Source organism: Nerophis ophidion, linkage group LG23 (genome assembly GCF_033978795.1).
Source record: "Nerophis ophidion isolate RoL-2023_Sa linkage group LG23, RoL_Noph_v1.0, whole genome shotgun sequence".
Classification (NCBI taxonomy): domain Eukaryota; kingdom Metazoa; phylum Chordata; class Actinopteri; order Syngnathiformes; family Syngnathidae; genus Nerophis; species Nerophis ophidion.
The window spans coordinates 17,291,867-17,308,156 of record NC_084633.1 but is presented as its reverse complement, the minus strand read 5'-3'; the positions used below and the strand labels follow the sequence as shown (position 1 = coordinate 17,308,156).

Below are 16,290 nucleotides of genomic sequence, written 5' to 3'. Positions count from 1 at the left end.
AGTGTGAATGTTGTCTGTATCTGTGTTGGCCCTGCGATGAGGTGGCGACTTGTCCAGGGTGTACCCCGCCTTCCGCCCGATTGTAGCTGAGATAGGCGCCAGCGACCCCGAAGGGGAATAAGCGGTAGAAAATGGATGGATGGGTTAGACCAGTGGTTCTCAACCTTTTTTCAGTGATTTACCCCCTTTCAACATTTTTTTAATTCAAGTACCCCCTCATCAGAGCAAAGCATTTTTGGTTGAAAAAAAGAGATAAAGAAGTAAAATACAGCACTATGTCATCAGTTTCTGATTTATTAAGTTGTATAACAGTGCAGAATATTGCTCATTTGTAGTGGTCTTTCTTGAACTATTTGGGAAAAAAAGATGTAAAAATATCTAAAAAAACTTGTTGAAAAATAAACAAGTGATTCAATTATAAATAAAGATTTCTACACATAGAAGTAATCATCAACTTAAAGTGCCCTCTTTGGGCATTGTAATAGAGATCCATCTGGATTCATGAACTTAATTCTAAACATTTCTTCACAAAAAAAAGAAATATTTAACATCAATATTTATGGAACATGTCCACAAAAAATCGAGCTGTCAACACTGAATATTGCATTGTTGCATTTCTTTTCACAGTTTATGAACTTACATCCATATTTTGTCGAAGTATTATTCAATACATATATTTATAAAGGATTTTTGAATTGCTATTTTTCGAATATTTTTTTAAAATCTTACATACCCTTTGGCATACCTTCAAGTACCCCCAGGGGTACGCGTACCAGCATTTGAGAACCACTGCACTAAACATAGATGGCATGCTCGTTTTCTTTCTTTGTAATTGCACCACTTTGCTATGGAAAGAAGACCAGTTCAGCATTCTTTCAGCAGTCATTGCATCCCATTTTGAAGTATTTGTTGAGGAACGGGTTAGACAAATATGTAATAAATCGCCAATAAAACACTTTTCTCCTCCAGTTTACCCTCCCATTTTTGACCCTCTTTATGGTCTTCTACATACTGCTGCTCAGTGGCTCCCTTCCTTTTTGCTTCCCACATTATCTCTTGCTTATCCTCCTAACATCAGTTCCCTACACGCCTCCCTACTTCGCTATTTACTCCGACAAAATGCATTTGCGGCAAAGCTGAATGCCGACCATGTTTGCAAAAAACCAAAAGCAATCCAATAGTGCTAAAGCACAAAATTATTTGGTGCCTGTAATTGAAAGCAGTATCGGCCATGAGCAGCCCTTTGAGACACTAGTGATTTAGGGCTATATAAGTAAACATTGATTGATTGATTGATTGATGAGTCATTTTGTCTTTTCGTGTCTTTATAATCTCAGTTGGAAACATACCATTCTGTAACTGAATTTGATACACGCCGGGGAAATCCCACTACAAACAAGACATGCGTGATGCGATAATGTTAATGTAGTGGACTTGCCAACCGTGGAAATTATGGGACAGAACGAGCCTGCTCTTCATTTAATGCCAATATCGGCTATCAATAGGAATTATTAGTTAAAGTACCAATAATTGTCACACACACAGTAGGTGTGGCGAAAGTATTCTCTGCATTTGACCCATCACCCTTGATCACCCCCTGGGAGGTGAGGGGAGCAGTGGGCAGCAGCAGTGGCCGCGCCCGGTAATCATTTTTGGTGATTCAACCCCCAATTCCAACCCTGGATGCTGCGTTCCAAGCAGGGAGGTAATGGCTCCCATTTTTATATTATGTATTTACGGCTGAAATTATATATTCAATGATAACTTTCATACAATGATTTTATCAGTCTGAAGCATGCTTCGCTTACTAATTGTTTACTAAGTGTTTATTCCACAATTATAAAAGTGGCTTTAGAATAATATTCGCCTTCTAAAACATTTAATCTCCGTTAACTTGAAATAGCGACACGACACATTTTATCCTTGCCATTTAAAACACCGTTTTTGACACACTTATCTTAAAGTAAAAGTTGAATTTTTTATTTTTTTTTGACGGTGAAAAAATAACAAAGCTCGGAAATCACTGATGCTACCAATCATTGTCCTATTTCTGGTAATAAAAATAATAACGGAGCAACATCTCCTCATCCGGAAACAACCCCGGAAATGTGTGCAGTAAAAAACTGTCCGACCGGAACTCTAATAACTAAAGTTCCTTTTGTGAATATCGTAAACTCACTACACCGGTATGTTTTAGCGCTTTCATGGCAAGTTTACTGACCGATAAGTAAGCACTTTACACTACTTTATATCAGAAATGGCAACAGTGGAGGATGAATGTCACATAACAAGAAGATAGGGAAAGAGAAGAAGCTTATCAACGACGGTGTCGTCATAGACTACAAAGGCGGACTTACGCAATTTTTCTGGATTCATGCAGATCCAAAATAAAGATCAGCAGGTACCAGAAGGTAAGAAAAGTTGATTTTGCATAATATTGTGAAACAAAACGCCAGATAATGTCTTACCTTATACACACACCATAATAATACTACTATGTTGAACCACATCAAACTGTCCAGCATACACTTATCTCTTATATGTGACTGCCATCTACTGGTCACACTATTCATTTCACCATGTACCAAATAAAATTGCTTCGAGGTGGGTAAGCTCAACCAAACTTATTCCTTACATTAGGCGCACAGGGTTATAAGGCACGCTGTCGTGTTTTAAGGGGGGGGGGGGGGGGGGGGGTTTAACTGCGCCATTATAGTCCGGAAAATACGGTATACGTCAGTGGAGTTCCAAGACATGTTGAGATTCAGACCTCATTGTACACCACTAAACAGATGAACATTTGGAGAAGCATGGAAGTCTACAACATCTTTGTGTTTGGCTGGGTCAAGGAAATTGTTATCAATACTCTCCTAGATAAATATGAATCGTTTTTGCTCAGGTAAGGTTACATTTCATGATTCAGCTTTGCGTCTTGCGAGGACCGCGCTACTGTAAACAAACTACGAAGACTTGCAACCGACAGCTGACATCTGTGACTGCACATCCATTTAACAAACTAACAATTACGGAATCATCACCATGTTTATTTTTTGTCCTCTTGTCATACTGTATGTACTCTTGACACATTTGTGTACAAAATAAACAAGAGGGGAGACGAACAAGTACTTTTCCTGACAAAGTGTCATTGACCCTGACTTTCTGGTTTCTGTTTGTTAAAAAGTAAAATAAAAACAATAGCAAGGTAATAATTTTATTGGAAATACTAAACAAGTAAAGTATATTAATAATATATCAAACAAACCTTTTAAAGACCTACTGAAAGCCACTACTAGCGACAACGCAGTCTGATAGTTTATATATCAATGATGAAATATTAACATTGCAACACATGTCAATACGGCCGCTTTAGTTTACTAAATTGCAATTCTAAATTTCCCGCAAAGTATCCTGTTCAAAACGTCGCGGAATGATGACGCTTATGTTGACGCGTGCTTGTGACGTTATTGCTTGGAGCGAACATTTCAGCCCAGCACCACGCACGGCTAAAAGTCGTCTCTTTTCATTTGTTCAATTAATACTGGAGATGTCAAATAAGAATGTTGTTGGTGGAAAGCAGTGGATTGCAGCTGCCTTTAGCAACCGAAACACAGCCGGTGTTTCTTTGTTTGTTGTGAAAGGGGAACATTATCACAATTTAAAAAGGGTTAAAAACAATAAAAATCAGTTCCCAGTGACTTGTATTTTTTGAAGTTTTTTTCAAAATTTTACCTGTCCCGGAATTTCCCTAAATAAAGCTTTAAATTGCCTTATTTTCGCTATCTTCGAAACCACTATCCATTTCCCTGTGATGTCATACAGGGCTGCCAATACAAACATGGCGGTTACCACAGCAAGATATAGCGACATTAGCTCGGATTCAGACTCGGATTTCAGCGGCTTAAGCGATTCAACAGATTACGCATGTATTGAAACAGATGGTCGGAGTATGGAGGCAGATAGCGAAAACGAAATTGAAGAAGAAATTGAAGCTGTTGAGCGAATAGCTATTGACGCTATTCGGCCATAGCGTGGGTGTACCTAATGAAGTGGCCCATAGCATGGCTGCCTTATTAGCATCGGCGGTAAAATGTGCAGACCAAACGATCAGGACTTTCGCATCTTGTGACACTGGAGAAACTTAAATCCGTCAATTGGTAAGTGTTTGTTTCGCATTAAATGTGGGTATCTAGTTTCAAATGTACATACAGCTAGCGTAAATAGCATGTTAGTATCGATTAGCTGGCAGTCATGCCGTGACCAAATATGTCTGATTAGCACATAAGTCAACAACATCAACAAAACTCACCTTTGTGATTTCGTTGACTTTATTGTTGCAAATGCATCTGCAGGTTATCCATACATCTCTGTGCCATGCCTGTCTTAGCATCGCCGGTCAAATGTGAAGACACTTTGGTACATTCAATGGGGGTCTGGCGGCAGATTTCTTGCCAGTGGTGCAACTTGAATCCCTCCCTGTTAGTGTTGTTACAACCTCCGACAACACAGCGACGAGGCATGATGTCTCCAAGGTTCCAAAAAATAGTCGAAAAAACGGAAAATAACAGAGCTGAGACCCGGTGTTTGTAATGTGAAAATGAATATGGCGGGTGTGTTACCTCGGTGACGTCACGTTCTGACGTCATCGCTAAAAGACCGATAAACAGAAAGGCGTTTAATTTGCCAAAATTCACCCATTTAGAGTTCGGAAATCGGTTAAAAAAAAAAAATGGTCTTTTTTCTGCAACATCAAGGTATATATTGACGCTTGCATAGGTTTGGCGATAATGTTCCCCTTGAAGCTTTGACACAGAGCGGTCAAGTGAACATGTTCCTCTACGTCAGCCTGCAATATTTGGATGGGAAAATTGTGATATTAAGTCGGCTCTTACCGGAGACTTCAGTGGATTATGCGACCTCCTCCTGCAGCTCAAAAAGGCAGCTGTGATCTTGGCTCCTCGGCTTCTCTCAGTGACACTGGCGTTCACCACAGCCATCCAACTTTCAGGTATGACTTTAGTATTAAAACAATAAGCAGATAAGGGATTTTCCAGAATTATCCTAGTAAATGTGTATAATTACACCTGAAACGCTCCCACTGCCGCCGCCTGGAGCCGTCGCCCCCTCGCCTCGTCGAGAAAGGTGGCTTCCCTCGGAGACACTGGCGGTCACCACACCCGTAGCCACACCCCTCCGACTTACAGGTTGTACAGGTACAACCATATAATCTCACTAAAACACTAGTAACACAATAAGCGGATAAGGGATTTTCCAGAATTATCCTAGTAAATTTGTCTAATAACATCTGAATCGCTCTGCCGTCTAGTTTTTGTTTTGTTTTTTCTAGTCCTTCACTCTCACTTTCCTCATCCACGAATCTTTAATCCTCGCTTTAAAAAAATGGGGAAATCGTCGCTTTCTTGGTCCGAATAGCTCTTGCTGCTGGAGGCTATGATTGTAAACAATGTTCAGATGTGAGGAGCCCTACAACTCGTGACGTCACGCGCACATCGTCCGCTACTTCCGGTACAGGCAAGGCTTTTTTATTAACGACCAAAAGTTGCTAACTTTATCGTCGATGTTCTCTACTAAATCCTTTCAGCAAAAATATGGCAATATCGCGAAATGATCAAGTATGACACATAGAATGGACCTGCTATCCCCGTTTAAATAAGAACATCTCATTTCAGTAGGTCTTTAAGTAATCACTGTTAACTCGTGCCTTCTTCGACTCTGCTCTCTAAGCCGCTTGGACTGGAGTGTACCATTTTTGTTGTCTTTTGTAAAATCTAGCACTCCTCCGCCCTTGATTAGCTGTCGAGGAATCTGAAGAAACCTTAATCCTTTTTGCGATTCGAACAGTCTGTACAGTCAACAAGAATAGGGTATTTTTCTTCGAGAGAGGCTATAAATCACATACTTTAAACATTTTTTTAAAGCGTTTTAAGCTCAATTTACTGCGACGTTTTGCTCAGTACATCCAGCACACCCCTTATGGTTGAAGAATTCACATTAGTCGCATAATTTTGGTCTTGACTTCTGTATGTCATCATCATCAGCCGTTGTCAGTCCACTGCTGGACGAAAGCCTCAGCATGTTTCTGCCGGAGTGAAGGATCTCTAGCTGCTCCCTTCTACTGCACTGTTCCCCAATATTTGTCTCGCCATCTCACTCTCTGTCTTCCACTAGTTCTGCTCCCATCCATGGGTCTCCATGATGTCATTAGAGAAGTCCATCTATTATCGGTTCTCCTACTGATATGTCCAGCCCACTTCCACTTATTTAATCAATCAATCAATGTTTATTTATATAGCCCCAAATCACAAATGTCTCAAAGGACTCCACAAATCATTACGACTACAACATCCTCGGAAGAACCCACAAAAGGGCAAGGAAAACTCACACCCAGTGGGCAGGGAGAATTCACATCCAGTGGGACGCCAGTGACAATGATGACTATGAAAAACCTTGGAGAGGACCTCAGATGTGGGCAACCCCCCCCCCCTCTAGGGGACCGAAAGCAATGGATGTCGAGCGGGTCTAACATGATACTGTGAAAGTTCAATCCATAGTGGCTCCAACACAGCCGCGAGAGTTCAGTTCAAGCGGATCCAAGACAGCAGCGAGAGTCCCGTCCACAGGAGACCATCTCAAGCGGAGGCGGGTCAGCAGCGTAGAGATGTCCCCAACCGATACAGGCGAGCGGTCCATCCTGGGTCTCGACTCTGGACAGCCAGTACTTCATCCATGGTTATCGGACCGGACCCCCTCCACAAAGGAGGGGGGGACATAGGAGAAAGAAAAGAAGCGGCAGATCAACTGGTCTAAAAAGGAGGTCTATTTAAAGGCTAGAGTATACAGATGAGTTTTAAGGTGAGACTTAAATGCTTCTACTGAGGTAGCATCTCGAACTGTTACCGGGAGGGCATTCCAGAGTACTGGAGCCCGAACGGAAAACGCTCTATAGCCCGCAGACTTTTTTTTGGGCTCTAGGAATCACTAATAAGCCGGAGTCTTTTGAACGCAGATTTCTTGCCGGGACATATGGTACAATACAATCGGCAAGATAGGATGGAGCTAGACCGTGTAGTATTTTATACGTAAGTAGTAAAACCTTAAAGTCACATCTTAAGTGCACAGGAAGCCAGTGCAGGTGAGCCAGTACAGGTATATATGTATGTATATATGTATATAAAGGTATATACAGTACAGGCGTAATGTGATCAAACTTTCTTGTTCTTGTCAAAAGTCTAGCAGCCGCATTTTGTACCAACTGTAATCTTTTAATGCTAGACATGGGGAGACCCGAAAATAATACGTTAAAGTAATCGAGGCGAGACGTAACAAACGCATGGATAATGATCTCAGCGTCTTTAGTGGACAGAATGGAGCGAATTTTAGCGATATTACGGAGATGATTAATTTGATAGTTCTCATAATGTCTTGGACTTGCGTTTGTTTTCTCACCCATTCATTTGTTTTTCTGTCTTTATATGTGATTCCGAGCATATTTCTTTCCATGTTGTGTTGTGCTGCTGCTATTTTCTTTTCCATTTTATTTGACAATGCCCAAGTTTCAGCTCCATATGTCATGGTTAGGAACACACATTGATTAAAGACCTTTCTTTTTAGGCTTAATGGTATTTCTCCTCTCATGATGTTGCTCAGTTTTCCATATTGGCACCAGCCCAATCTGATTCTCCTCCCTATCTACGGCTCTTGACTCTTTTCTTTCAGGCTAAATCTCTGCCCCAGATAGATATATTCATTAACTTCATCAATTTCATTTCCATTAACAGTCACAGGTCCATGAGGTACCATGGAATTTGTCTTCAAATTTGTTCTACAAGATGCAACCTTTTAATCAAATTTGAATAATAATATTGAGACAGATTTGGTGGATATAAAAAATATTTTTTTTATTTATAAATGAAATTGTAAATGGGTATTTGGTGGCATAAGCGCCGATCCCGTGGGTGCTCGGGCCCATTGGTGGATCTACACCTAACATCCACTGTAATGATACCACGTACAATAGTGTATCCAGTCAATACAACTATTACATCAATATTTTTTACCATCACAAAATCTTTGTTTTTTTTTAATTTATATTATGTTTATAAACTCTGGAAATATGTCCCTTGACACCTGAGGACTTTGAATATGACCAATGTATGATCGTGTAACTACTTGGTATCGTAAAGTATCAAACGAGAATTATAAAGCAAACAGCCGATGAATGGTCTATTTTTGATATTTTTCATACATAAGGTGTCATTATAATTATTATTTTCAAAATGTAGAAGACTTTCTTGTGGTCTACATAACACGTAATGGTGTTTTTTTGGTGAAAATGTTGCATAGATAATGTTTTACAGATCATCTTCAAGCCGCCTTCTGACAGTCGCTTTTGGACGTGCCGTTTTGTGGGCGGTCTTATTTATGTGGCTCACCTCCGACAGCGTCTTCTCCCCGTCATCTTTGTTGTAGCGGTGTAGCGTGCAAGGACGGCAGTGGAAGAAGTGTCAAAAGATGGAACTAACTGTTTTAATGACATTCACACTTTATTTCAATCTATAACGAAGCAGCATCTCCTCATCCGGAAACAACCCCGGAAATGTGTGCAGTAAAAACAGAAAATAACCAGATATTAACAGTAAATGAACAAGCAGATTAATAATTTTCTACCACTTGGCCTTAATAATTTTGACAAAAATAATAGGTAGATAAATGACACAATATGTTACTGCTTATGTCCGCAGCTAAATTTAGGAGTCTTCTCTTGTTTACTTAACTAATAAAAGACAAGTTGTCTTGTATGTTCACTATTTTATTTAAGCACCAAATTACAATAAGAAAATAAGATTTTTTTTTGTTAAAATAAAGGCAATAATGACATTTTTGTGGTTCCCTTTATTTCGAAAAGTACCGAAATACTTTTGATACCAATACTAAAATATTGGTATCGGGACAACACTAATACACACACCGAGCACCACCGGCAGAAATGTAGATCGGCGCCTATGTTTGGTCGGTAGATTTTGAAATGTATTGTACTGTATTTAGTATATTATATGATGATGTATATTTTAAACGTGGGTCCCCGTCCATAAGCTGTGTGCTTCTAGTTATGACCTTTTTGCAGAACGGACTATGATATTAACAAGAGAAACAATGATTAAACAAAACGATGTCTGTCTGTAAATAAATAAATACTAATAAAAAATAAATGACGGCTAGTACCCACTGAGAACAGAACTCTGGCTTGACCACTACGCATGTTTAATAAGTCCGACGTGACGTCACGTAAATCCAAGCAATAGGTGTTTTACAAACCCTGTTTCCATGTGAGTTGGGAAATTGTGTTGGAGGTAAATAAAAACAGAATACAATGATTTGCTAATCCTTTTCAACCCATATTCAATTGAATGCACTACAAAGACAAGATATTTGATGTTCAAACTCATAATTATTATTATTTTTTTTTTTTGCAAATAATAATTAACTTAAAATTTCATGGCTGCAACATGTCCCAAAGTAGTTGGGAAAGGGCATGTTCACCACTGTGTTATATCACCTTTTCTTTTAACAACACTCAATAATAAACGTTTGGGAACTGAGGAAACTAATTGTTGAAGCTTTGAAAGTGGAATTCTTTCCCATTCTTGTTTTATGTAGAGCTTCAGTTGTTCAACAGTCCGGGGTCTCCGCTGTCCTATTTTACGCTTCATAATGCGCCACACATTTTCGATGGGAGACAGGTCTGGACTGCAGGCGGGCCAGTCTAGTACCCACACTCTTTCTTTACAAAGCCACGCTGTTGTAACACGTGCTGAATGTGGCTTGGCATTGTCTTGCTGAAATAAGCAGGGGCGTCCATGAAAAAGACGGCAGCATATGTTGTTCCAAAACCTGTATGTACCTTTTAGCATTAATGGTGCCTTCGCAGATGTGTAAGTTATCTATGCCTTGGGCACTACTGCACTCCCATACCATCACAGATGCTGGCTTTTCAACTTTGCGTCGATAACAGTCTGGATGGTTCGCTTCCCTTATGGTCCGGATGACACGATGTCCATCTTAGATGATCTCGGGCCCAGAGAAGCCGGCAGCATTTCTGGATGTTGTTGATAAATGGCTTTCGCTTTGCATAATAGAGCTTTAACTTGCACTTACAGATGTAGCGATAAACTTTATTTAGTGACAGTGGTTTTCTGAAGTGTTCCTGTGCCCATGTGGTGATATCCTTTAGAGATTGATGTCGTTTTTTTATACAGTGCTGTCTGAGGAATCGAAGGTCACGGTCATTCAATGTTGGTTTCCGGCCATGCTGCTTACGTGGAGTGATTTCTCCAGATTCTCTGAACCTTTTGATGATATTATGGACAGTAGATGTTGAAATCCCTAAATTTCTTGCAATTGCACTTTGAGAATTGTTGTTCTTAAACTGTTTGACTATTTGCTCACGCAGTTGTGGACAAAGGGGTGTACCTCGCCCCATTCTTTCTTGTGAAAGACTGAGCATTTTTTGGGAGGCTGTTTTTATACCCAATCATGGCACCCACCTGTTCCCAATTAGCCTGCACACCTGTGGGATGTTCCAAATAAGTGTTTGATGAGCATTCCTCAACTTAATCAGTATTTATTGCCACCTTTCGCAACTTCTTTGTCACGTGTTGCTGGCATCAAATTCTAAAGTTAATGAATATTTGCATAAAAAAAATGTTTATCAGTTTGAACATTAAATATGTTGTCTTTGTAGCATATTCAACTGAATATGGGTTGAAAATGATTTGCAAATCATTGTATTCTGTTTATATTTACATCGAACACAATTTCCCAACTCATATGGAAACGGGGTTTGTAGTACTATTCTGTGATATCACAGTAAAAGTCAACAAAATGTTTTAGGTACTGAAAAGAGTGAATTGATACTCTTGTCTCAAGTGACTTTTGACACCCTTTACATGTCACGCCTTCCTACAAAACATCAAAGATGGAGTTACATTTAACAAGCAGAGGGATTTTAAGGAATGCAGATTTTTTGGCAGGCTGCGTGTGATGATAATGCAATCAAAGTATATGAGAGCAGGGAGGAAAGCCCTGTTTTGTATGCGGAATTGTTCGATTTCAAAAGTCAAGGGCACTGTTGAAAGGTAGGAGCCGAGGAAGAGGAATGCAGGAGGTGTGCTGAAGAGGTGGAGGGCAGTAAGTCAAAGTAAATTGCTGACTGACTGCTGGAACAGGATAGGGAAGTGGAGTTGTGGAGGCCGTAAAGAGCAGCTTCCAGAGGTGTGACTGACACATGGATTCACAATGGAGCACACTATACATGCAAGACCTGTCTTGATCATGACTCGGGTTCCACAGGGGCGTTGTTCTGACCCAGATTTCTTCAAGTCACAAGGACAGTGCCAGGTTTTAAAGGGGAACATTATCACCAGACCTATGTAAGCGTCAATATATACCTTGATGGTGCAGAAAAAAGACCATCTATTTTTTTAACCGATTTCCGAACTCTAAATGGGTGAATTTTGGTGAATTAAACGCCTTTCTGTTTATCGGGCTAGAGGCGATGACGTCAGAATGTGACGTCGCCGAGGTAACACACCCGCCGTTTTCATTTTCAACACATTACAAACACCGGGTCTCAGCTCTTATTTTCCGTTTTTTTGACTATTTTTTGGAACCTTGGAGACATCATGCCTCGTCGGTGTGTTGTCGGAGGGTGTAACAACACTAACAGGGAGGGATTCAAGTTGCACCACTGGCCCGAAGATGCGAAAGTGTCTGCCGCCAGACCCCCATTGAATGTGCCAGAGTGTCTCCACATTTTACCGGCGATTCTAAGACAGACATGGCACAGAGATGTATGGATAACCTGCAAATGCATTTGCAACGATAGTCAACGAAATCACAAAGGTGAGTTTTGTTGATGTTGACTGCCAGCTAATCGATGCTAACATGCTACGCTAATCGATGCTAACATGCTATTTACCAGCGGTGCTAAAGCAGACATGGCACAGAGATGTATGGATAACCTGTAGATGCATTTGCAACTATATTACGTTTCCTTCCACCCACATTTAATGCGAAACAAACACTTACCAATCGACGGATTTAAGTTGCTCCAGTGTCAAAAGATGCGAAAGTCCTGATCGTTTGGTCCGCACATTTTACCGGCGATGCTAATGCAGCTATTCGGCCATGCTATGGCTATGAATAGCGTCAATAACTTCGCTCAATAGCTTCAGTTTCTTCTTCAATACTTTCATACTCCAACCATCTGTTTCAATACATGCGTAATCTGTTGAATCGCTTAAGTGGCTGAAATCCGAGTTTGAATCCGAGCTAATGTCACTATATCTTGCTGTGGTATTCCCATTGTTTGTTTACATTGGCAGCACTGTATGACGTCACAGGGAAATGGCCAGTGTCTTCGCAGAGAGCGAAAATAAGGCACTTTAAAGCTTTATTCAGGGATATTCCGAGACCGGTAAAATTTTGAAAAAAACTTCAAAAAATACAACAAGCCACTGGGAACTGATTTTTATTGTTTTTAACCCTTTTGAAATTGTGATAATGTTCCCCTTTAAGTGCATGGAACCATGACAAAGCAGTTTTCTGTTGATGTTCGCTCCTTGACTCCGAATTGATCGAGTGGGTTGAAACGATCCGGCTGCTTGGAGAGACGATCCGGCGACTGGTTGTGGAGTAGTATTTGTACTTCAGTAGAACCCTTCTCATGTCATGTGCTCAGATGTTTGCATGCCTGCGGGACAGCTTGAAGCGATACAAAGGAAAGGCTGATAATATGTGGATGTGTTTGAGTGCTTGTGTGGGTGCATCTCAGGTTTCCGCCTCAGCAGTTTTGTTTCCACTCTCACATTAACAGCAACAAAGGGAAACAGGGCCTTGCTTAAGATACAGATCTCCCATTAATCACTTTCTAAATACTCACTAATGTGTAATATAAATTTTTTCTGCAATAGGAAATATCACTTCTTTTTTCCCCCCCAAGTACCTTGCAGATCAGTTATTTTTTTAATAGCAAGCAATGGCTTGTGGCATATTATTAAAAAAAAACATGTAAACAAATGTAAAACAAAAAAAAAACAATTGAAAAGTTCATATGTTAAGGAAAGCACAAAAATAATATGCTTTGTCATCTGTACCGCAAAGCTCTGGGTTCGAATTTCCATCCGGTCATAAGTGTGGAGTTTGCATGCGAGGGTTTTCTCCGGGTACTCGGGCTTCCTCCCACATTCCAAAAAATATGCATGTGTGGTTAATTGGAAACTCTGAATCATGGGTGTCAAACTCTGGCCCACGGGCCAAATCTGGCCCGCCGTGTAATTTAATTTGGCCCTTGAGGCAATATCAATTTAGCATTAGAGCTGGCCCGCCGGTGTTATAAGCGTCAGTGCCGCTGTAACACCGCATTCACCGCTAATACTCATACTTGCCAACCCTCCTAATTTTCCCGGTAGACTCCCGAAGTTCAGTGCCCCTCCCGAAAATCTCCCGGGGCAACCATTCTCCCGAATTTCTACCGACTTCCACTTGGACAACAATATTGGGGGCGTGCATTTAAGGCACTGCCTTTAGCGTTCTCTACAACCTGTCGTCACGTCCGCTTTTCCTCCATACTAACAGCGTGTCACATAATATTTGTGGCTTTTACACACACGCACACACACACACACACACAAGTGAATGCAAGGCATACTTGGTCAACAGCCATACAGGTCACATTGAGGGTGGCCGTATAAACAACTTTGGCACTGTTACAAATATGCGCCACACTATGAACCCACACCAAACAAGAATGACAAACACATTTCGGGTGAACATCCGAACAAATACCCAGAATCCCTTGCAGCACTAATTCTTCCGGGAAACTTCCATCAAACTGAAAGATAATTAACGTTTTATTCATGCATTTTCTCTTGCTACTTCAAGGCTTGAATGTTTGGTTCATTCATTATTGTTATTTTATTTTCAGATTTATTATTAGCCTGTGGAAAAAAAATGATATTTACCTCAGAAGATTGCAAATAAAAAAAAAGGCATTACATTTTTATTTAAATTTTATTCTGATATGCCATTGATATTTTTTTAATTATTATTATTATTATTTGAAACTGGATTTTGCATGTCACTAAAGTTATATAAGCCTTGCTTGTTCGATATTTAAAGCAAAACTTGTTTAGGTCCCTATTAAAAAGTTAATTTGTTCAACCTTGGCCCGCGGCTTTGTTCCGTTTAAAATTTTGGCCCCCTCTGTATTTGAGTTTGACACCCCTGCTCTAAATCAAGGGTCTCAAACTCAGTTTGCTTGGGGTCCACTGGGTCTGAGTGAGGTTGGGCCGCGAGAAAAGATGTAGTAATTTCCTATATCGCGCAAACACAAACCCGCGATATATCGAGTGTATCGATATATCGATTTGGAAGCGCTAAAACTACAACATGGTCGACAAGTCTAGACTCCAAACATCCCAGAATAAGCTAATCCGGTTACTTTTAGACCTCCACCCCAGATCACACCTCAATCCAACCCACTTCTCCAAAGTGGGCTGGCTCAGGGTGGAGGACAGAGTAAAACAACTTGCACTGAGCCTCGTCTATAAACTCCGCTACCCCTCCTTGATACCAAAGTACATGTCAAACTACTTCCTTAACGTAAATGACCGCCATAACCACAACACCAGGGGGAGCTCCACAAACCACGTTAAACCCAGATTTCGATCTAACAAAGGTCTTAACTCATTCTCTTTCTATGCCACATCAATGTGGAATGCACTCCCAACAGGTATAAAAGTAAGTGCATCTCTATATTCCTTCAAAACCGCTCTAAAACAACACCTCCAGGCAACTTCAACACTTTACTAATACCCTCCTCCATTCACATCCCATCTCCCAAGATTATAAACAACTCAAATGTACTTCTAATGTATATACTTGTTCTTATGCTATGTGAACTCACTGGCTGTACATATCCTACTAAATAAGACCTACACTGTTTCAATGTCCACATTTCTCTGTTGATGCAATTGTTGATGACTGAAGTTCTGATATCAACCAAAGCTCCTCATCCCACCCCCCGGATTGTAAATAACGTAAATAATTCAATGTACATACTATGATGATTAACTTGTGTGATGACTGTATTATGTTGAAAGTATATATTTGTACCATGAATTGATTAACGTGGACCCCAACTTAAACAAGTTGAAAAACTTATTCGGGTGTTACCATTTAGTGGTCAATTGTACGGAATATGTACTGTACTGTGCAATCTACTAATAAAAGTATCAATCAATCAATCAATCAAAGGAGATGATGCAGTTGAAGTGAACATACATGAATAAAACTGCCCACAAAAGAGCGCATCTTGAGGTCTGTAAAAAATAATCTATGCAACATTTTGACCAAAGAACCACCATTACCGGTTATTTAGATCACAAATAAGTGTTTTAAATGGAGAACAAAATCATAAAATGATCCCTGAGGCACGACAAATATCTTTTTTGCCTCCTGTATGGTCTGGATAATGTTCAGTATCAAGTGCAGGCCTGCCTGCACGTGCAATGGAAACCGAACATGTTTCACAGTTAACGCCTAACCCTCCATTTTTCTTTCTCAAATCAGGCTCGGAGGTGATCTCCAGCTACAGCGGCAGCTTCATGACCGAGACGGTGGCGCCCGATGCTGTGGCGTCGTACGGCGAGAGAGCCGGCGGCCCCGTGGTGGACTTCACCTACGTGGGCATCGACGCCATTCTGGAGCAGATGAGAAGAAAGGCCATGAAGCAAGGTTTTGAACTCAACATCATGGTCGTGGGTAAGAAGCAGAGACTTGAGTTTATCTTGTGTGCGTGGCTTTACACCGCGGATTTCCATTCATCACATAATCATAACAATCGTTGCTGTTTCTGAGCCTTGTAATCAAGTTGTTAGTCCTTTTTTAGTTTGTCACATCTTCAGACGACTCCTTTCTATCATGTCTCGTTATTCAGGCAAGTAGCTATCTGATAGTACTTTATTCATTCCGTCAGGAGAGTTCCTTCAGGAAAATTACAATTTTCAGCACAATCCCATTCAAGATCAGACAAACATTACAGGGAGACAGAACAGGATCGCTGACGGGTCTGCCGGCTTCCAGCGCCCCTTACAAAAAAAGATGAAATACAGGTCAACAAGGGGGGGGGGATAGAAGATTAAAATGAAATAAAAAAATCGGTCTTAGCCTGGGCCTTGGAGAGGGGGTGCAGACTGAGGCCAAGGGAAAAAA

The 16,290-nt window shown here is 40.6% G+C and overlaps 1 protein-coding gene across 6 annotated transcripts in view; it reads left to right on the top strand.

Moving 5' to 3' along the window:
• Window positions 1-16,290, top strand: part of LOC133541572 (septin-9-like) — a 259,974-nt gene that overhangs the window by 217,936 nt on the left and 25,748 nt on the right. For all 6 annotated transcript variants that reach the window (XM_061885046.1, XM_061885050.1, XM_061885047.1 and 3 more), the window contains one exon: window positions 15,649-15,840. In XM_061885046.1, the coding sequence (XP_061741030.1) occupies window positions 15,649-15,840 (192 nt within the window). The remainder of the gene's footprint in view (window positions 1-15,648; window positions 15,841-16,290) is intronic.